Consider the following 23,371-nt stretch of genomic DNA (forward strand, 5'->3'; position numbering starts at 1 on the left):
CAACTGAAATGTGGACCACACCACCTGACGTATTTGTGACCACCTTACCCAGCACAGGTGGTCTCTCTCAAACTCATTTTCATGCTGATTTAGCAGAACTGCCTCTGCATGAAGGTCCATAATTTGTTCCAGATGGAAAGGATTAGTAATGGATCCCTCCAAAGCAGAGGGAAGGTCAACAGGTGAGAGACCAGAAATCCAGGCACTGCCTCCCACTCTCACCCTGCATACTAAGGGAGAGTGTTCCACCTCCAGCTCCTGAATGAGGGGTGGGCTCCAAAGTATGACTGCACCAAGTAATTCTACAAAGCCCCTGCACAGCTCATTGGCCCAGAGGTGATCTCCTGACCTAAGATGGGCCAATCGGATTCTTTCTCCCAGAAATCTGGAGTTGGAACACTGAGACTCTGTGAGGATCTGTGCTCCAAGGTCACAGGAAGGTGGGGTGGGGGGGTGCAAACCAAAGGTATGGTGGAACTGATGTGTTGCTGATAAGCCCAGGACATTGGCTTGCAGGGAAGAAAAGGACAAGGGGAGGATTCCCAGAAAGAACTCCAGACATCTCTGACATCTCAGTCCGGTCCCTGTGAGGGCCGGCTGTACCTCATTTCCTATCCTGGGGGGCCCATGAGCTGCCTGGTTGTACCTTTACAATACCCTACCCCTACCTTTACCATCACCAGCCTGAGGGGCTTCTGTTTCTGGAACCCAGATTGCCCAAGTGCTCCTTGGCCAGACCAACTGGAAGACATAGCAGAGATATTTTGGAATACCAGATGGTCAGGTCAATGGAAGAGGGGTGGAGGTAGACAAAGAATATTAGCAAATAAATCTTTAAACACTTGCTTCTCTATCCTTCCCTACAGCCATCTCCCAGGTGAAAAACTCTGAGTCCAGACACCAGGGACAAACAACAGATAAATAAAAGAGTTCATTAAGTCATTTTTCGAGATGGCCTGAACAGGAGGGCACCAGGGTATGCTGGCTCCTGTGGTGACCTCAGGTCCTGGGCTGACCTTATCAGGTCAGACTACAGAGGAGTCCACTCAGAGTCCTCCCTGCTTGAACCATATCAATGATATTAAGAATGTCAAGCGGGGAGCTAGAGAAAACAGTCTCCCTTTACCCATGTCCAGCTAAGCTATTGGATAAGAAATGTCTTCTGCCATGAATTAGTACCTGATGCTTGGAAAGAAAAGGCAACAAGTGTTAGGGAAAAGTGCTGGCTCCAGAGCCTGTAAATGTTCCCCCAAAGAATCACCAAGTTTTCCTTTGGGGGGGCCCTCTGTTGACTCCGGCTGGCCCCCTTCACACAGGGAACCAGCCCCGAGACCACTGGGATGGGAACACCCACGGCTGCTCCCAGCTCCATAGGCACATGCCAAGAGCAAGAGTCACAGAAACACCTGTCCTTGTCAGTTACTTTTCCACTCCTTGAATGGGTTGGCGTGTGCCAGCCTTTGGTTATGAACCCAGTTATTTAATACTTGTTAAAGCATAGACGTCCTTTACTCCAGGACTCCTGTTAAAACTTGAAACCACAAAAAAAGCTTGACTAGGAGTCATAAGTGGGCTCCCAAACTGACTCTGTGAAAGTCACTTCACCTTTCCAACCTTGACCCTTCCCAGCAGAAACCCTTGCCAGTGCCAAAGGAGACGCAGTGCCCAAGAACATCCAACTTCACTGCAATGCCACCCACACACCCTGAGCACCCGACCACAGCCCTGGATGCTTCACGTGCTGATCTCAGTTCAGCCTCATCACAGCCCAACAAAACATATTCAAGAAAAGAGGCTGTAAGAGTTGAGCCATCCAAAGTTAAATGCTGAAAAAACCTAGAACCATCTGAATACCTCTCACTCCACTAGGAATCCAAATTCCCCACACACAGGCCAACAAAGCAGTTGCCCCCAAATTGGTCACATACATCCCTGCTCCCAGGAGGGACCCAAAGTGGAAGAGAGACCCAAGTTCCAGAGGGAGAGACAGTCCCCAAAGAGATATCCTAAGCTTTCACCCCCAAGAGCTGATGGAAGGCTACGGCAAAAATGGCACCACTCCCTCCACCAAAAAAAAAGAGTGAATATGGCTGGAAGTGATCCCAAGCAAAGGGCTGGAGATTTGTGGATTCAGATTCACATGAGGGGTCTTATACATTTTAAAACAAACAAGAGAGTGTCAAAGTAGATAAATACTTAGAGCTTGATGGCAACTGCCCAACATGCCTGTGCTCTGAAGCCCAAATGGTGCAGGGCCATGGACCAGTCTTAGGGGGAAGGAAATCCAAGCAGACAAATAATGCCAGGTGAGGGCAAATGTTTGAAAGGCCCTATGAGGGCTTAAAAAACATGAGGGCTTAGGAGAAGGAAAAAAAAATCACAGAATGAGACCAAGAGAACACATGCTCGAGTTGATTTTTTTTCCCAAGACAGAGCTGTGACGGCCCTTGCAAGAGTCAGCTGCGAAAAAGGGCAGAGAGAGAAAACAGACTCTCCTGGAGCCAAGTCAGGGGAGGCCAGCTGCCTGCAGGTGACAGAGTAGCATGGGCCACAGGTAAACAGTCTTTACAATGGTTCCTTCTGCTGGGAAGGGCCTCAAGCCCCCAGCAATGAAATAAGGAAAAATAAATCACCATTATGTGTGTCAGGCATGAACTGAAAGGGCCAGTCTGTCAGTTAAGGGGCCTGGAGGAGAAGGCCTAACTCAAGCCCAAGGGTAGCAACAACCATCCAAAGGGATCCTCACTAAGGGTCACTGTGGAGTGGCCTCCAGGCCAGAAAGAGGAGGAAATAAGAAGTGGTCAGAGGGACCATTTGGACAGACTAAAAATTAGAGTTTCATCTCAAAGACAAAGTCTTGAAAGCATGATCCACTCAAAATTCTGGAAAGAGCTGGACGCCACTAGGCTTAGCAAGAAGTCTGGAAATTGTGACAAAGGTAGGAAGAAGCGGCTGTATTCAATCAAAGGACAAGGAATCCAGTGCCAGACTCCAGAAGCCCACAGTCCCGCCCTCACAGCACCCAGCACTCAGGTGGCCCTAGGTGGCCATGGCCCACCTGACCCAGCCCAGGCTTATCTGCACTGCCTCTCACCTCTCCCTCTACGTTGGTGCTGTCCTATAAGTTCCTCCACGGAAGAACCACAGCCCCACCATAGGCACACAGAAAGTCCTCCCACCAATGACTTTTAAGGTTGTTATTGACAACTAAGAGAGCTTGAAAACCCCTTCAACTCAAAATTCAAAAACCTGACAGCCCTTGCAAAATCTGATAAAAGCACATGGTTGTTCTGGGTAGTTAGAGAAAGCAAAGCTATGAAAAACAGAAGTTATTAGAAAGCAGATTTAGGCCTCAATGTTAAGAAGAATTTTCCAATATGCAAATCTTCCCAGCAGTGGAATTGATTGCATGGGAAGATGGTGGATTCCCCCTCACTGGAGGTTGTCAAACAAAGACTGGATGACTATATGCTAAAGAGCTGCAGAAGAGGTTCCTTAGAAAATCTCTAAGGCCCTGTCCAACCCAAGACTGAGCTAAATGAAGTCTGTGGTAGGGGAGTTAAGACATATTTGGCTAACTGTGGAGCAGCAGAATTAGCAACTCCCCTTTAAACTTGAAAGAAATACATTCAGGGTAAATAAAAAATATGACTTTATACCATGGTTAATAAGCTTCATTACCCTAAGAGGTAGAACGAGCTCAAAATAGAAATAGGTTCAAGAAGGGCTTAGTTGTGAATGAATAAATATTCTACCCAAGGTAGGTTGCCAAAGGCAGTGAGAGATGGCCTGTAGGAATGGTCCTCCCAGTGAAGGCTGGCAACACCAGGACAATCGCCCCACCCCTGAGCCTCCTCGCACCAGCTCTGTCAGAGGCAATACACGGAACTGGATAAACTGCACATGAAACTGGATCCTTTCAAGTGCTTGCCACAAAGCAACACCCCACACAGCACCACACTTCCTACAGAGAGTCTGGCCTTTGATGTCCTGAACAATTCCTGGTGAGGAGCGTGCTGGTCACAGTCAAGGGAAAGTCCAGGCCCACTGACCAAACACTGCCCCTCCCACAGGGTGAGGGATGAGACCCCAGAAAGAACTTTCCAGCCATGGAGCATCACTCACAGTCTCAACAGAGCCTGGTTATTCTGAAACAGCAGTTCTGGTAACATGTGCAGTTGGTTCCGGTTCAGTCGTCTGAAAAAGAGGAAAGAAAGAAGAGTTGGAAGTCTCCTAGACAATCAGGAAATCCTAAGGACTTTTCGAATAGCACTGGATGCAGTCAGAAGGCCCAGGTTCAAATCCCAATGGGATAACTGTGCAACCTTAGGGAAATCGTCCTCTCTGAGCCTCAGCTTTTCATTTATGAAGTGGGAGTCCCACCATCTGGCACTTAGGGAGGGTAAGAACAATATCTGTGAAAGCCCCTGGCCAAAGGCCTACCGTGGAGTGGGCAGTCAATGAACAGAGCTCCTTTCCTCCCAACATTTCCTCCCACATCAATCGCCGTCATCACTCTACATCTGTAAGACCCTTTGCAAGTTATAAGGCACTTATACAAATATTATCTGTGTGTGCATTCGATACCTGATTACACTTGAAATGTGAGATACACCCTAATGGGGTAGGATTGGCCACACTGTTCTGATTTTTAATTGCTTTCATCCACATTTGGCTCCAGGACTGAGCAGTAAATTTTCTTAGTGTTCACTTTAGGTCTTTTTTAAAAATGAAAATAATTTTGTTGAGTTTATCATTATGAAAATGCATGCTTACTAAAAAAAAAAAAAAAAGAAGAAAATCCTCTAAGAATACAAGAAAAAATATCCACAACCTGCTTTTTCTCCACTCAATTGTCTGTAAATGTCTTTCCATGCCAATCAATAGGGAACTACCCTCTTTTTTTTTTTTTTTAGTAACAATACATTTTATTATTTGACCAAGTAATTTTTCAGAGTGAGCTAGTTATTACACAATATAAAAACAATAGCCTACTATTCAAAATGATTCTAGATTTATTTAACAAGTCTTATTTTTGTAAACAAACATCAAGTTTAAATGCATTTTATATCTACTTTCACACCATTTTTTCCTTTCCTACTGAGGTGACAATTCAATCACAGTTCCCACATAGTTTTGTCACTGTAAATGAAAGATGGTAAACTTGAAAATAAACTTTACAATTTAAAATTACTAAGTCTGAAGAGGACACCAGAATCCATTTTGAACACACGCTCTCATTTTTTTAAATGTTAGTTCAGCATCACATTTTTCCATATGTTTCTGTATCTACAAAATGGGTATAAAATAGATTGAAGGCAGGAAAAGGAAGTTTCAAAGATTTTTTTTTTTTTTTTTTGAAGGGCTGGCTTTTTCTAGGACTAACAAGATGGATGACATTTCACTGTACCTCTTTGGTCATCAAAGGAATGGAAAGAATACCAAATTCTCCACACAGTTTTCAACCTCACCTGATGTTAAGAACATCAGAATGGAGGATTTAAATGAAAAGTTCAAATTAAGAGAAAAAAGAAGTCCTCTTCTTGGATAAGGAGCCTTGGTGGCACAGTGGTTAAAGCCCTCAACTGCTAACTGCTACTCTGTCCTATAGGGTCACTAGGAGTCGGAATCGACTCAACAGCAGTGGGTTAGCTTCTTCGATAACCCTTTGATTTTTCTAGGGTTCTCATCTATTTGCCTGTGAGTGTGTGTGTGTTAATAAACTGGACATAGAATTAAAAAGAATCCAGTGGAAAGCTGACATGTATTTAAAGTAGAAATCGAATATATTTTAAGTATTAAACCCCAATTTCTTCAGTTGCGAAGGAAAAAGATGGTACATTTTCAACAGAAAGTCTTCGGTTTTGTTTCTCTTCAGAACATGCACTTATTCATAACTTTTATTTCATACAACTTTCTTATTTTTTTTTAAATCAACTGCTTTATATTTCCCCTTCTGGAAAAATGGGATGAAACTACTGCATCGACTTAAACTACGTGAATTAAGTTGTATTCTATTCAGAGCAAACCCTGAATATTGAACCCTGAGATAAGTTGCAACAGATTTTCTAAAATAAAATCATCTATTTAACTATATGGCAGAAATAACACCTAGCTGCAAGTATATATTGAAATAACAAGAGTATGGATAAGCTTTGAAGTTTTTATGGCCCATAAATGTGGGAAATGTAAATGAATACCTGTAAGATTCTGATTGCTCTAAAATTCTCAAATGTCTAACTGAAAAGAAAAAAACAGACACCAATCTGCCTAGCTGTTCTAACACATAAATGATCCTGGCCAGACTTTTATGAAAAAAAATGGGAAAATTTTGTTTCCACTGTCAAATTTATATTCTATAAATATATAAACTTTAAATGAGCAAACACCTTATTGTATTGTCAGTTGCTGTTGAATTGATTTCAACTCTTGGCGACCCCATGTGTACAGAATAGAATTACTCCACAGGGTTTACAAGGCTGCAACCTTTAGGAAGCAGATCACCAAGCCTGTCTTCCAAGGAGCCTCTGGGTGGGCTTGAACCATCAACCTTTCAGCTAGTAGTCAACTGTTTAACAGTTTATGCCACCCAGGGACTCCTGACACTTATTAAGGATGACCAAAAAAAAAACACCCACAGAACACAAAATGGCAAAAACAAATAAAGCATGACGTAATTGTTTTCAGAGTTGGTTATGTTGCCCTCTTGCAAACTGATAGGCAAACTCATACTGGTTTTTGCATTTGCATCCACATGTATTACACTGAAAAGGGTTTCCATATCCATGATATCCCATGTGAATAATGTAAAGGTTATTGTCTGCAAAATACATGTCACTGTGCTGGCAGTGGTGCAGAAGCTGAGGACCCTGAACCAAAAGGGCTGGGGCTGGAGTGCTGGGTTAGCTGTTTCCTCCGCCACTCTCATGTGGGCACTTGGTTCACTGCTCAGACCTGTTACTAGACAATAGTTCCCTTGACTATGCAGTGGCTGAGGGTCAGGGCTTGTGGAAGAGGAGCTCTGAGGAAGACTTGCTGACAAGGAAACTACTGCTGGGCAGAGGGATGCTGATCATGAAAGGCTTTTCACTGGGCAGGGAACTACATAACGGGATGCGGGGATTTGGTTTTCAGGTGGCTAACTGGACAACTGTCCTGCTAGAGTCAAGAGCTGATTTCAAGGGTTGTCAAGCATGAATTCTTTGGGCTCTCTTGGTAGGCCACCAATGGGTGTGGTTTTCGCCGTACTTTCATAGGATTCAGTCTGAATTTTTGGAATTTCATAGGTGAAATCACTAAAGTAGTCCGGCTTCTGAACCACTGTGGAAGGTGGACTTAAGTTGATTAGTGCTCCTCTGCTATACCGCAGATTGTTCGTTTTCTTCTGTAAAACTCCCCACATTTCCTTGCTGTTCAAGGCAGACCTAGCACCTTTAATTGGTACCATTTTATGCTTGTGCCTTTGATAATGGGACAGGTTACTTAGATAGTGTAGCAAAAGGAACACAATTCACATTTGTATGGTTTTTCTCCAGTATGGGAACACATATAGGTTTCCCAATGATGCTTATAAGCAGATGCAAATGGACATAAGTGACATCTATGAGGTCTCTCACCTGTGTGGATTCCAATGTGTTCAATAAGACCAGTGGTTCCCTTGCTGGCATAGCTGCAGCACCAACACTTGAGCTTCCCATGAAAGGTCCTTTCTAAGCCACCTACTAACATTCCTGAGTTCTCATCCAGGGAGACATCAACAGATGGGTGATCAAGTCCATTTTGATCACCATCTATTCCAGCTCCCCCAAAAGCCTCTGCTTCTTGGTCCCCACTCACTGATCCAGAAATCTTGTTCACAGGTGGAATTGCTGAGTCAGGTATTCCTGAAAATCTTTCACAAAGTCCAAAGACTCTGGTTTCTTTTCACCTGTCTTTCCTTCTTCCTTCACCACTGCTGCCGCTGGCACATTTGTTGTACCTTGTCTCTTTTCTCACCTCCTTGCTTTGCCCAAATATCGCCTGAGCAGGGCATAGGGCCAGAGCAGATGAGTGCCCATATCCCCCTTTATTTTTAGTGGCTGAATAGTATATTCATAATGTTTAAACCCCGTATTGGTGGACAAACAACTTGTCAGTACTATAAACATAAGGCAGGAGTGGAAGTCTGGTTCTGAAAATGTGGCCTGATGAGAACACACAATGCAGAAAGGACCTGGACTTGTCCCAGAAAAGCAGCAAAGTTTAACTAAATTCATCTTTCCCACTTTAACAACTAATTCCTTGACACATAACAAGGACTACTATCAAAATTTTTAAAAAACTGTAATAGACAACATTAAAATTTAACAGTTACTCTTTAGCCTCTACCACAGCAGCTCAGTGACATCTAGAAAGTATAAAACCTCGGTACTCACAATGTGGTCCACAGACCACCAGCCCTAGGCAGCTAACGAAAAGGTTGACAGTTCGAGTCCATCCAGGGGCACCTCAGAAGAAGGCCTGTTAATCTACTTTCGAAAAATCAGCCTTTGAAAACCCCATAGTGCACAGTTCTACTCTGACACACATGAGGTCACCATGAGTTGAAATTGGCTCACTGGCGACCGGTTGCCCCAGAACTGCTGCATCAGAATCTGCTTTTTAACAGGCTCTTCAGGTGATCTGTGTGTATGTTAAAGTTTGAAAACACTAGTATAAAACACAGTCAAATCTAGGGCACAGTTTGAGTTACATACAAGGACCTTCTTCAATAGTTCTAGACTATAATAAACCATCTCAGCGAAAGTTTTCTTTTGGGTGAAAGGGAGGGAATAAACTTAATTCTACGAGGCCAGCAGTACTGATCTGTGGTAACTTCCTAGGAGGTCACTCTTCACCCAATATGTGAGAAAGGTCAGTGCCACCACATTGGAGATTGCCATGTTCCACCATGGGACAGACAATTAGATCTGCAATTTTAGGAGACCAGCTGGAAGAAGTTTACTCTAAAGGGCGGTCTCCCAGGGAAACACATCATTGCCTTGGAAAAAAGAGACGACCAATATAATCCTTAAAGCAACAGGAGTTGACGTCAGATCGCTCCAAATTCCTTAACCTCGGGCCAATAAATTAATCCTGTACTTACACTGCCTTGCAAAAAAATGGTTTTTGTTTTGTTTCTCCCCCCAGGACATTCTCATTTTTCTGGCTTCAATTTCTGATAAACATCTAGGAGAAAAAGAGATTCTATATCTATTTTAAAGTAAAAAAATACAGGACACCAAAGGAGGAACCACCATGGTCAGAACTATGTGAATAACTCAGAATAATAGCAACAGTAGTGGCTACCAGTCGTCACTGGCACTTACAATGTGTGGGGCACAGCAATCAATGCCTTATGGGCATTGCCTTACCATCAGAGGGAAAGCGGAATGAAAACATGGGTTTCTTTTGCTTGAACTATGACAAAGGTGCCTTACACTCCTGCTCATATCCTCTCATCTCCTCCCTGGAACAACCCCACAGGAAGGTTTTACCACCATCATCCCATCACAGAGCTTGGTGCTCAAGGTATGTTTATTGACTTTGTTGGGTTGTCCCTCTTTGTAGATAAGGAAACTGGGAGGCCAAGAGGTGAGTGACTTACCCAAGTCACCACTCAGTCACTGAGTGGTAGAGGTGGAATTTTGAAGCCTGCCTTCCCCTACTCCCCATCCTGGCTGCCTCCACAGCTACACACCAACCTCTACTTAACCAACCTGTTCCACTCCCTCCAAACAACAGACTGATGCCAGCACACACTGATCCTTCATGGCCTTTGCACAGCCAGCAGGACTCTACTCTCTACTTTCACACTTGTGTTGTGCTTACAAGAAACAGTTATGTCTATTCCTGTTTATGCCAGAGGTACTTATAATCATACAATTTAATTAACTATTATGTAAATGAAGGAAATATTAGTGTGAAAAGAAAGAACAGTTTCTATGAGAACTAAGTTGAATGCTTTGGAAAGATTCAATCAAGGAAAGCTGCTAATTAAAGAGCTGTTGAATTAAGACTGGGAAGAGGCAGCAGGTCATAAAAAATCCAGAATTCTTCTCCCAGATTGCTTCGAAGGACCTTTAAAAATCTCACCCTACTTTAAAGAAACTGGAACCAAAAATCAAAACCAAGGTAAATGTGTGTGATTTCGGCAAGGAAAACAATACAGAACCCTAATCAGTGTTGCATACTTAAAAGAACGGTTCTGGCAAAATAAGGAGGGAGGCAATAAATGCATGTTTACATGTTTTAACTTGAATAAGATGTTTAAGGCGTCAGAGAACAAAATTCTTACTTGGTTAGGAGTAGAAAAGAAATGAGTTTTATTGAGGAATAGAGCAACTGCAGTTGGGGAGCATGAAGTAAAAATGCTAAAAGCAGGAGCCTAATTGTTATGTAAACTTTTACCTAAAACACAATGAAGTATATATTTTTAAATGCTTCGAAGTACAGCTTCAAAGCTAAATGCTCTGAGTTAGGGAAAATTATTTACACATGAAAATTTAAGGAAACAGTAACCACAAGTCACATAACAGTTAACCTACAGACATCCTGGAGCCATTCTTCACAAATATTTTTTGAAAATGGTTCCACCTGTCTTTCAAGGACAAGGGCAGTTTGCACAAAAACATTTTTTCTGAGAACACCCACAGTTTTGCCCCCAACCCCTCACTCCGTCAGAGAGAGAGTAGATTAACCCATTACTACAAGCTCAGCCCTAAGGCCTCTCATTTTAAGGGTCTGCTAACAAAGGTATGCATCATTTTTTTATGACTCCCCACATTAACCAACTTTAATGAGTAACTGATCCACCACTGGTCTCCGGCAAGGCAGATGGGACGGTGACCATGGAACCAGCCCTCACAAAGGAGCCGCACTATTTGCGATGTGTACCCACAGGCAGAGAGTAGTCACACACCCCAAGAATAACTGCCACGCATGAAATTGCTGGTGACCCACCCCTGAAGAAGAGAACTGGAAAAAGACAGAAGGGACAGGGTCTGCTGTGACAAAGAAGAAAAAAATCAGTTGCCTTCAATTTGACTCTGACTCGTGGTGACCCCACGTGTGTCAAAGTAGAACTGTGTTCCTTAGGGTTTTCTGTGACTGATTTTTCAGAAGTAGATTGTCTGGCCTTTCTTCTGAGGTGCCCCTGGGCGGACTTGAACCTCCAACATTTCAGTTAGCAGTGGAGAGCGTTAACCATTTGTACCACCCAGAGACTCAGTGGTGACAAAGTCTTGACTCAAAAAGGAGGACCCTGCCAAACTCTGGGTGGCAGCAGCAGGCATGACAATGGCCACCACCAGTCATGTCCAGGCCCCTGTCCCCACTCACCTTTTCTTTTCCTCCAGGGCCTGGCAGCACCAGGGCTGTGGCTGGAATGGGTTAAGTCCAAATCAACCCCATATGGCCAAGTCATTAATATGTATCTTGTTCGAAGCTATTTTAAAGAAAACAAGCCCAGGACTAAACATCTGTTCTAGCTGACAACTTCTTACCACTCCATTTTAAGGTCAGAAAGATTGCCTTGATTTTCTTCCAGGTTGCAAGAGGGCAACCAGACAGCCATCTTGTTTTCTCTTTATTTAATACCTTCTTTTCTTTTCATATAAAAATGTAAAGTGAGATCCTCTACCATAGTCTTTCAGAGCCCAGGCTCTGGAGGCAAAATGATCCAAGTTCTACTCTCCTCTTCCAAGCAATCACTGCATGAATGTGGGCAAGTGGCTTAGCCTCTGTGAGCCTCAGTTTCTCATCTGCAAAATACCACTCACTATGGTGTTGTTTTAAGGATTAAATGAGATATGGTAAGGCAAAAAGCTTATCTTGGTGCCTGGAATAGAGTAAGGCAATCAACACAGCTGTAATTATACTTAAAGACTCATAAGAAATCCAGAAAGCACAGGCAAAGAGTCTACTCCTCTGCGCATGCCCCTGGTTCCTGTCAGAGGCTCTGCCCAGACACAGAAGTCTCCTCTGCTCATGCCCTCAGTCCTGTCAGAGGCTCTGGCTGACATCCTCTCAGCACCAGCCACACACCCAGCCTGTGCCCCTCAGATACTTACAGCCTCTCCAGTTCCTTCATGTCATCGAAAGCCCCCCGCTCCACCACTCCAATCTGGTTCTCCATCAGCTGCCTGGGGAAACAAGACAGGACAGTTACCAGGTGGACCAGGACTCCTAGAAACAGCTGGCGTGAGGGAGGAAAAAAAAAAGCTGAGACAAATTCTTCCAGGGCTACACTAGGGAAGGACGAAACAGAGGAGGGTGAGGACTCACACAAACCCCGTGTCCCAATCTGAGAGAACATTTCCTCACAACTTTGCCAATTTCCCAACACAGCACCCAACCTAACAGCAAAACACTCTTCCAGCCCCAGTGCCCCACCCCAACTCCCCCCTACCAAAGCTGCACGCCAGGCAGAACTGGGCACCAGTGTACCAGGTTGTTGCTCCAAAGGTATGCTCAGGGAGGCCACACTCAGACATAGGCAGCACGGGTTGACTCAGGACTGCTGGCACACAAGCCCTCCTCAGCCCAGAGGGCTCTTGTTCAAGAGGCAGAGCAGGGGGCAATGGCCAGTAGCGGGGGAGGGGAGCCAGTGCCAACTGGGCAGAGCCCACCCATGCAGCAAATATACTCTGCAATTGGCAGACATCACCCCTTCTGCCTGAACCCCCAACTCTGCCTGGGCCCATCTGCCACAGAAACAGGTGGGGTGCCACACCAACTGAACCACCTGGCTCTGTGGGACTCTGAGTCTCCTCACAGCCAACGTGCCCTGAAACGCAGCACGCGTGGCTGCTGGGGCAGCATTTTTCCACCACAGATCGATTGGTGCATAATCATTTTTGAAAGCGTCAGGTATGTTTTTTCCCTTCCACTGTCCAGCTCAAGCTGTGCCTCCCCATGGGCCTCAGGCAAGGTCTGGGCAGTACAGAGGGCAGAAGCTGCCACAAGACACTTCTCTTCCTCCGCTTTCCTCTGCTTTGTTTCCCAAAGCCTGGGCTATTGAGGAGCTTCTGCTAGAGGGCCAGGGGGCATCGGGTGAAGGAAACGCCAGGAGAGAAGGGTCCCTCAGACCCAGAAGAGATCCCCTGGGAAGAGGTCAGAGGTCAGGGTTCTGGAGGAGCAGAGACTGGTGCCCAGTGACTTGACAGCACTGACCTGAGAAAGGATTGGCCACAAGGTCAACAGCTTCTCCAAAAACTCTCGGGCTCCAAAGCTGGAAAATCAGTGGTTCTGAAAGAACTGAGGCCCCAAAACCCTTGCACAACCCCAGGAGTAGGGGTAAGGGACTTTCTAATTGTCTGATGTTAAACTTCCTGCCAGCTGAGTAGGACAGGAGCTCAGAGTGAAAGCTGAGTTGATGCAAAGAAAATTAAAAAATGTGATTCTTCCGTGCACACCTGAATTTGTGGACTGAACTGCTCCAGGATCAGGATGCATGCCTGTAGGCTGTTCTGCGCCCCATGGTCAGCAGAGCGGGAGGGGATGGGAGAATCTGCTCCCTTCCCCTTGCTCCTCACCCTGCCCAGCTCGCGTGGTAGATGCTGTTGATGGGTCCTTTGCTGCCAAGCAGCCAAGCCCAACAAGGCTGTATCATCACCCTTAATATCTGCCACTGTCAGGCACCCAAGGGGAGTCACTTCTGTCCTCAACTGCCCCACCTACCTGCCTCCCAAGTCAACGGACTCTGGCCACACTGGGGAGTATTTTTGACGTTCCAGTTCAAAAGAAATATGGAGACCCAAAGATTCCTGGTGGCCACCTGGTCTTTCCTTGTCCCCAGGAGACAGTCAATGAGCTCTAGGTCAGGACTCACTAACACCCCTAGCCCACTCCCCTGAGAGTGTCCCAAGACTGACTCCACAAGGGAGGGGCCCAGCCAGCCTACAGCCCCCAGCTAGGGTTCTGCCTAGGACCACAAAGTGGTGGGAGTAGGAGGGAGGTTATTTCCAAGTGTGGGCAGCATTCAATACTCACAGCACCCGCAGCTGCTTGAGCCCTGCAAAGTCATTCTTATGGATCCGAGTGATATTGTTGCCATTGAGTTCCCTGGTGGAGGAAAGGAGAAAAGGAAGGAGTGAGATGACCAGGGTGGCCCCCAGGCCAGGGGCTCAGCTTCAGGGTCCCGCTCCACCTGACTCAAGCCAGTCATCTCACCAACGGTACTGGGAGCTTCCTACCCAAGGCCTGGAACCCCTGAGTCTGTGTCGAGACCCAACCAGCCAGGGCCTCTTTGCAGCAGATGTTCAGCCAACAGGGATGCACAGGGCATGGAGCTCGTTGCCAGGAGGAACATGGTTTCTGCCTGAGAGAGCTCAGCCTAGTTTGGAAACTAGCCAATTAGAGAGGCTGTTTAGATGGAATCCACTTGGAACTCTGTCTACCACATGGGGTTAGAATGGAGCGTAAACTAGCTAAGAAAGTAAAGAGCAGAGCCAGAGCTTGCAAAGGCTCCCTGTGATACCCACGCCACCATCTGGGTGGTACTGGCTCTTGAGAGCTGCCCACGTTCTGACCAGGAGAGAGCAGGAAGAGCCGTACAATTTAAGGGGGCTTGAGAAGTGGGACTCAAGTTGAACCCCCCAAAACACAAGAAAGATCTGCACAGCGATAGTGACGGGGCAGATGTTCCAGAGAAGGACAGTACCCTGAGTGGGGCTGGAGTATCCATGAAGTGCGGGGAAATAGGCTGAGTTGGGGGCCATGGAAAGCAGGGCTGGGAAATGTGGGTCCAGACCACAGAGGGCCTAAGAAAGCAAGCAAAAGACAAACAGAGAGCCAGTGAAGGGTCCGGACAGGTGCCTGCCATGAGGCCAGTCCTGCAGGGTTGGGCAGCAGGGCAGGGCCAAGGAAGGGAAGATGACCCCACTGCCCGGATCCAACACCAGGGCCAGCAGCTGCCACAGCTCCTCGCCTCACACCATCCCGGGCCCTCTGGCCCACCTCTTCTCCTTCTCCTTCCCAAGGTCACATCTGCTCTTCCCTTGGCCTTCCCCAATCATCCCTGGGGCACCTTGGACATGGATCTCACTTTAGAGGTAGTCCATCCCTACGTCTCAGCCCCACCATCTCAGAAAAGCTGATTCCGCCTCTGCCGGGCTACTTCTCTTCACAGGGACCTGGCTCAGTCTCACACAATGATAAGGCAGTCCACTCCATGAGTCAGACACTTGACTTCTTAGAAAATTCTTCCACTGAGGCACATACAACAGAATCTCCCAGGTCCAGCTCCATCCCCAGCTGTCACCTCCAGCATCTAATCTATTTCCCTGTGGCAGTTTTGAGTTCACACCATGCCACTTTCTCCTCTTTCTCTTCACTGTCACCTGCATCCTTTGCAACAATCTACCCCCATCCCAACACACACACACACACACATACACACACACCCATATTCACCCCCAGCTCTGTGTCTTCACTTACCAACTTAGGTCAAAGATTCCAGGTACAGCTGTAAGCACAACTCAAGTCCAAGTACTTTGAAAAACAAAGTTCCCTGTCTAATAAAGTGTTGAGGGAGTATGTTTGGTCTAGATGATGTTCTAACGTTGTTTCCAAATGTTAGCAGTTTGCACACACTCTAGGAACTGGGCTTTCCGTATATCCTCACACAGCATCGGAAGTAGTTCTCGTGTCTCTCTTACAGATGAGCTAACCATGGCTCGCAGAGGTTTTGTGCCTTCCCAAGGTCACCAGCTGGTAAACGACAGAGTATGGATATGAACCCAAGGCAGCCTGACCCCAGAGCCCAGGTGTTTTCTACCGGGTCAAGCTGCCTCTCCAAGCTGTCATACCTATAATTCGTCAACTCATCACTCTCTCCTGCCCCTCCCCTGGGCCGGACTCCTAACCTTTGGGAGCAGCCGAAAAAACTCCCTCCCTCTTCCTCATCTCCTTTCTAACAGGCTCTCTCTGAAGGGTCCCAGGCCTCTCTACCTTAAAGTGGCCATTGGCAAGTGCCCCAGGCTGGGCCACTTCCCCACCCTAGATGCTGCCAGGACACCTTTCCACTGTGAAATGAGCTCTTTTCAATGTAAAAGTCTCTCTTTTTTAATTGCACTAAATATTCTTCCCTGTAACAACCACCTCTGAGCCTCACTTGTGCTACACCCCAATCTGCTCCTTCTTCAAACACTTGAGAAGGTCATCATGAAGCCCTTTAAAATGGGTCCCCTCCGCAGGCAGGCCTGGCTTCATTCGGGCCGTCCTACCGACGTGTTCATCCCCAAGCACCAAACGACCAGGAATTTTTGGTTGTTTAATTTTTTTTTTATTATAAAAGCATGTCAGCACTGATTATAAGAGCAGTAATGTTAAACAATTTCAGCGTTTGGTTGAAATTTAGCACATCCATGAAAAAGAATGTCTCACAGCCCTCTACACTGGTACAGATCTGGCTTTGTTGACAAGGAAAGCTGTCCATGACACATTATGAGGAAAAAGGGTTACAAGACAACCTGTATTCCATGAGCCCACTTACATAACACACACACAAATCAACACAGATATGCGGGGCGAACGAGGTAGCTGGGGGCTGTTGGCCACATATTGATGACTGGTGGGATTTGAAGTGACTTCAGTTATTTTTTTAATAGTTTTCACATTCTTTAAAATTTTTTAAACAAGACATGCATTTTTATAAGCCAATATAATATTTAAGTTACTGCATTCAAAAATAATGGCAGTATATGCACATCACTGAATTTTTTTCAATTTCTCGAAGAAGAAAAAAAATTAAAATTACACATTATCTCGTCAGCCAGAAATAAGCCCCATCGACATATTGGACTATTTTCTGTCAAGCCTGTTTTCTTTGAGTATAATTTTTATAAAGTTTAGATAATTCAACAAATATTTATTGAATACTTACTCTCTGCAAGTATTTATTGAATGCTTATTCTGCAAGGTTCTGTAGATATGACGACAAATAAGACATAAATGTTTCACACTCCTTTTACAACTTTCTACCCTATTTGTGCTTCCCCATGGGATTTTGAATGGCCATAAAGTATCCATCAATTTACTGAACCATTCCTAGGTTGTGGGACACTTGGGCTGTTTGGATACTGTTCAGTTATCAACAATACTGCACAAAGTTTGCTGGGCATTTGGGAGGAATACACTCCTAAAAATGGAATCACTTGGTCAAAGGGCATGAAAAATCTGATGAATTGTACAAGTATTTGCTCATTCCTTCTCGTGGCAACCAGTTTATAAGGCAATTGACTTAGATAATTATTCCCAGTTCACAGATGTCAAAACTGAGGCAAAAACAAACTCTAAGACTTGTCCAAAGAGAGGCCTACAGTGGAACTCAGGAATCTCTGAGGATGGAATTTCCACTAAGCAGAAGGGAGCGGGGGCACTCACAGGACCCTCTAATGATATCCCATATTTGCACCCCGCTCTTCCCACTTCAAAGTCCCTGGGTGGTGCAAGTGTAACGTGCTAGACTGCTAACCGTAAGGTTGGCTGTTCAAGTCCACCCGGAGGCACCTCAGAAGAAAGGCCTGTCAATCTACTTCCAAAAAAATCAGCCAGTGAAAACCCTATGGAGCACAGTTCTACTCTGACACATATAGGGTCGCCATGCGTTGGAATCCACTCGACAGCAACGGGTTTTTCTTCCCACTGCTCGTTCGCTCAGTCTCCATGCAGCACCACCCACGACTTGAGCAGACTCTGGGACACAATCTTTAGCCCACGATCAATTGATTTCAACCCTGCTCCTCACATTCTACCCCCAAACCCGCACCCCCCTCCCCCAGCCCCACAAGAAAAGCCCTGGGCTGGCAGCGAAAAAGAAGACAACGGCACAGACAGCAAAGCAAAATACACTTCCTTTCGGGAGGATCTGCTAGTGGCTTCCCAGCAAGAATGTAAATGGAGGCCAGGCCCACCCCAGCCTGCCCCCACTCCCTCAGCCTTGCTCTTCTGACCTCAGAGCTAAGTGCCTCCTCTCAGGAGAAGGCCGCTTGCAAGGCGGAGGCAGCTCTCACCAAGCCCCTGGATCTTAGGGCTCCTGCTGTAGGCAGCTTTATTGCCACTTAGGCTGAGAAAATGACCTCCTCTGGGTAACCACCCACTCCCCCTCCTCAGCAAGGCCCCCCAGGATCGAGTTTCCAAGCTAGACCAGCCACTTCCTCTCAAACCCTCAGCAGAGGCTGGTGGAATGGGGCAAAGAGGTCATTTTTCGCCACTGCCTGATTCCTCCAACAGGTGGTCCTTCAGTGTTGCCATGGAGACAACCCCCCAACCCCCCACCCCCCACCTGTCCCCAGCAAACTACCTGGGGACACAGGGAGAAGCTGCAGGGCCTTAAGGCTGTTCCTGCCAGAGTGGCCAAGTGAGGTGAGCTCTCAGGGGCAGGTTCCAGCCTCATTTCTCAGGAAGAACCCAGGATTTGAGCTAACCTGGGCTTCCTGAGCTTTTTGCCACCAGAGCCCACACTCAGTACTTGTCCTTATTGGGCACCTATAATGTGCACGCTCTGTGGTCAGCTCCAAGCATGCACCATCTTATTTCACCCTCACAGCAACTTGTGAAGTGAGTCATGTTCCCTCCAATTTTCTGATGAGAAAACTGAGGCCCAGACTGGTGAAGCAACTTCCCCAGGGCACGCAGTGGTGAGGCCAGGATCAGCTCAGGTCAGTGTGATTCCACGTTCTTTACGTGTGATTCCCTATATTACGATCCCTCATATTGCTGGCCTCTATCAAGTCCTGCCCTCACCACCTTGGACAGAGATGAGTAGTGACTTCGATGCTTTGGGCAGGAAACACTTGCTCAAGGTCCTATAATAAGACGACATTCCCTACCTAAGCAACAAAATCAGGGAACCCCACCACCCAGCCGGGCTGAGCCAACAGTGTTCTTAGTGGCTAAGAACTTGGGCTCTGGGGCCAGACTGCCCAGCTTCAAATTCCTGCTCCACCAGTACTAGCTGTGTGACCTTAGCTACACTGCTTAACCTCTCTGTGCTTCAGATTCCTCATTTGTAAAATGAGGATAATGACAGAGATGTGGTGAGGTTTAAATGACTTAATATTTGTAAAGTACCAAAAACAGTGCCTGGCACACAGTAAGTGCTCTCTATAGCAGTATCAGGAGCCCTGGTGGCGCAAATGGTTAACTGCTCACCTGCAAGTGGGAAGGTTGGCAGTTGGAACCCACCCATTGGCTCCACAGGTAAAAGACCTGGCAATCTGCTTCCATCAAGATTGCAGCCAAAAGGAAGAACACCAAGGTCACACGACAACTAAGAACCCAAGAGACAGAAAGGGCCACATGAACCAGAGACCTACATTATCCTGAGACCAGAAGAACTAGTTGGTGCCCGGCCACAATTGATGTCTGCCCTGTCAGGGAGCACAACAGACAACTCCTGAGGGAGCAGGAGACCAATGGGATACAGACCCCAAATTCTCATGAAAAGACCATACCTAATGGTATGACTGCGACTAGAGGAATCCCAAAGACAATGCTCCCCAGAACTTCTGATGGCACAGGACAGGAACCATCCCCGAAGACAAATCATCAGGCATGAAAAGGACTGGTCAGTGGGGGGGAGAGAGATGCTGATGAAGAGTGAGCTAATTAAATCAGGTGGACACTGGAGAGTGTGTTGGCAACTCTTGACTGGAGGGGGGATGGGAAGATAGAGAGAGAGGGAAGATGGCAAAATTGGCACGAAACGAGAGACTGAAAGGGCTGACTTAATAGGGGGAGAGCAAGTGGGAGAAGGGAGTAAGATGTATGTAAACCTACATGTGACAGACTGATTGGAATGGTAAATGTTCACTTGAAGCTTAATAAAAATTAATTAAAAAAAAAAAGATTGCAGCCAAGAAAACCCTATGGGGCAGTTCTACTTTGTCACATGGGGTCACTATGAGTCGAAATCGACTCAATGGCACCTAACAACAACATATCAGCATCACAAGCTGTGGTTATTTTTACTACTACTATTGCTGTTGTTGTTAATTATAAGGACCATGGCTCCACCTTGTGTTCCCAGGCCCCGCTCAGGCTGGTGCTTGACTGGCAGGGCCAAGCTGGGCAGGGAGGGCCCACTACTCATTCCCCTGCAGGCTCCAGGACTCAAAAGACAAGGGAAGATGCCATTCTCTCTCTTCCAAAAGTGAATGGTCCACACCCACCCATCTCCCCAAGGAGGAAAAATACTCTAATGGCAAACGGCCCTGACTTCCATCAGCTCCTGTGTGGTCCTAACCTGAGAGGAAAAACCTCAGTGGTGAAAGACTTCTGAGAAAATCCTCTGAAACAAAGTTACCAAAGAAAAAACAAAAAACACACGAGGATTTCTTGAATCCTCTCAGGAAACAAGAATTTGATCTCAGGCACCTGGGTGTTTGTGATAAACCAAAAGAAACCCTCGGATTTCCTAGGGCTGCAGGAACAAACACCTTGAGCCCCTTGCAGGGTGTTCTGGGGGGCCCCTGTGCCTCACAAGTGTTTCTCACCTGGAGCTCCAACCACTCCTGGTGCTTGTTCCCTCGGGGACCAGAACATTCCCAGAGCGGCCCAAACCTGCAGCTGAGAGGGGGCACAAAGGGAGGCCCTCTGACCCCTCCCTTCAGGTCTCCAAAAAATAAACACAGACACTCTAAACTGTGAATGAGACAGGCCTCCTGGACTCCAGAACTGAATACCTCAGTTCTTTGAAAACGTAGCCTGGCAAACCCACATAGCTAACTGTCTGCAGTCAAACGGGGGGAGAGCTGAGGGGTGAAAGCATTTCCCTACCCAGCCACCACTGGGACAGCGGTAACAGGGGCCCACAAGATGCTCACGCCCCAACCTGTAGGCTGGCCCATGTGCCATCCCCACCACCACCAATACCCAATCCACGTCTCCGTCATGGCACCCAGAGCCCCACAGAGCAGCCTAGCCACATTCCCCACATTCTATCTGGCTCCCCTCCAACCTGTTCTCCAAGCCTAGCCAGCGGGACCTTTTCAAGACTCAAATCTGTTCATGTCACTCCCTCCTTAAACACTTCAGTGAATCCCATTGTTGTTGGAATAAAGACAAAAATCTCCCGAACAGATCTGTGAGGCACTCTCCATACCAATTCAGCCCTGTCTTGCCCCACACTCCCCCATTTTGGTTCCACAGGGCATTTCAGATCCTTACTCGCTCCCTCCTGTCACAGGGCCTTTGCACTTGCCATCCCCACTGCTGGGAATGTTCTTTCCTTCCTCTTTGCCTAATTAACTCCAGCTTTTCCTTCAAATTGGTTAAACCTCTCCACCGCAGCCCACAGAGCACCCCAGCCCTCTCCTCTGTAGCACAATTTAGGGACAATTATATATTGATGTGGGGGACTCCTTGACTGACAGCTCATCTCCCGCATGAGATTATAAACTACTTGAGGGCATAGACTGTGTCCTTTTTTTTACCCCCCCTCACTTTTTTATCCTTAGGGCCTAACACAGTACATGGCATATAATAGATATTTCAATAAGTATTTCTTGAATGTATGAATGAATTTGCATTAAAGCTGGCATACTTCACGGGAACAGGAACAGGATAGAGAATGTGTAGCTAACCTCCTCCATGAATAGCTGCCTCCTTTGCCTTGAGGCCAGAAGAACTGGACATTGCCTGGCTACTATTATTGAAAGTTTTGATCAAAGATTCTATAGAAGAATCCTGATCAAAAGGGAGAAAATGCAGAGTAGAATTTGAAATTCTCATGGAATTCAGACTTTGTGTAGGCTGGTTGAACCCCTGAAACTACTGCCCTGAGATAATCTTTAAACCTTGAACCAAAAATATCCCCTGAATCATCTTAAAACCAAACAATAGTTTAGCTTAACTAGTGAAGAATGTCTGCCTTGAACATCGTGCTCTTTCTAGATCTACCTATACAGGATCAAACTGACAAAAACAACTCAAAGATTAGATAGGAAACTTAGGGGCCAGAGAGTTTATGTTAATGGTGGAGGAATAACTCAGAAGAAGTGGCTAAGAATGGTTGCACAACTCGAAGAATATAATCAATGTAACTGAATTGAACATGTAGAAACTGTTGAATTGGTGTAGGCTTTGCTGTGTATGTGCTCAACAACAACAACAACATACATTTTTTAAAAACTGTCATATTTCAAATAGCATTCGGAGGAGTGGGTTTTCCATGTTTTCCTTCTCCCCTCTCCAAGTTAAAAAAAATACACTAAATAAGAAATGTTCTCCTCCAATGGACATTATCCAAGAAAATCTCCATACACAAAGGATACTGCCAAGTTTCCAGCAACTTCCTCTCTTCCAGTTCCTTCCATTCTCACAAGTTACCTGATATGAGCAGGAATATAGTGCCTGTAAGACCCAAACTTCCAAGCAAGAAAGCTGGGTCATTCCAGCATTTTCAGTAGCAAAGAAGAACAGAAGACTATCTCCCTCCGATTCAGGGTCTCTCTCAGGCATCCAGAGAACCAGGGCTGCAGGTGGAGCAGGGGTAGGTACCTTCCATGGGCCAGGCACCGTCCTTGTTGTTTCACAAACATTAGCTGCATGTAATTCTCACAACACCCCTAGAAGATGGGGGGTCATTACACCATTTTACAGATGAGGAAACTGAGGCACAGTAGGTTAAGTGGCAGAGTTGGGAGGCCAATCTAGCTCGTACAGCAATCCAATAAAATAGCTCAAGCCTTGGAGTCACAGGCCTGGGCTCAAATCCCAGCCTCACCGTTATGTATTCTGTGACCATGGGCAAATCACTTCATCTCTCTGAGCCTCACTTCCTTATGCATAAAATGGGGAAATAACATTATGTACCCGTTAAAGTTGCAGGAAACACAGGAGTCTAGCATGTGGTTTAGTGAGGGTAGTAATGAGGATCTGCCTAAATTCAGTGGTTGAAGTAGGAGTTATTGAGAGTTTGGAAGGTACAACAAGCCTGGGGATTTAGGAAATGTGAGGGTTAATGGAAAAGGAGTTGGATAACAGAGGGCCCCACGTTCAAGACAAAACTCTGCTTGAAAACATTATGCTAAGTGAAAGAAGTCAGTCACAAAAGACCATATTATATGACTCCATTTACATGAAATGGCCATAATAGGAAAATCCATAGAAACAGAAAGTAGGTTAGTAGTTTCCTAGAGTTGATGGTGATGGGGAGACATGGGGATAATAGCTTAAGGGCACAGGGTTTCTTCTGAGGTAATGAAAATGTTTCAAAATTGACTGTGGTGATGGTTGCACATATCTGTGAGCACACTAAAAACCACTGAATTGTACCCTTTAAATGGGTGAATTATGTGGTATGTGAATTTTATCTCAGTAAAGCTATAACTTAAAAAACAAAACACAT

The 23,371-nt window shown here is 46.1% G+C and overlaps 1 protein-coding gene and 1 pseudogene across 1 annotated transcript in view; both read right to left on the minus strand.

The window, feature by feature from the left end:
* The window catches only part of SLIT1 (slit guidance ligand 1), a 207,747-nt gene that overhangs the window by 168,730 nt on the left and 15,646 nt on the right, over nt 1-23,371 (minus strand). The window contains exons 2-4 of the mRNA XM_049855841.1: nt 14,011-14,082; nt 12,090-12,161; nt 4,126-4,197 (exon numbers count right to left, since the gene is read on the minus strand). Of these exons, the coding sequence (XP_049711798.1) occupies nt 4,126-4,197; nt 12,090-12,161; nt 14,011-14,082 (216 nt within the window). The remainder of the gene's footprint in view (nt 1-4,125; nt 4,198-12,089; nt 12,162-14,010; nt 14,083-23,371) is intronic.
* Nucleotides 6,684-7,922, minus strand: LOC126059947 (zinc finger protein Pegasus-like; annotated as a pseudogene).

This window comes from Elephas maximus, chromosome 16 (genome assembly GCF_024166365.1).
Source record: "Elephas maximus indicus isolate mEleMax1 chromosome 16, mEleMax1 primary haplotype, whole genome shotgun sequence".
In the NCBI taxonomy this organism is placed as follows: domain Eukaryota; kingdom Metazoa; phylum Chordata; class Mammalia; order Proboscidea; family Elephantidae; genus Elephas; species Elephas maximus.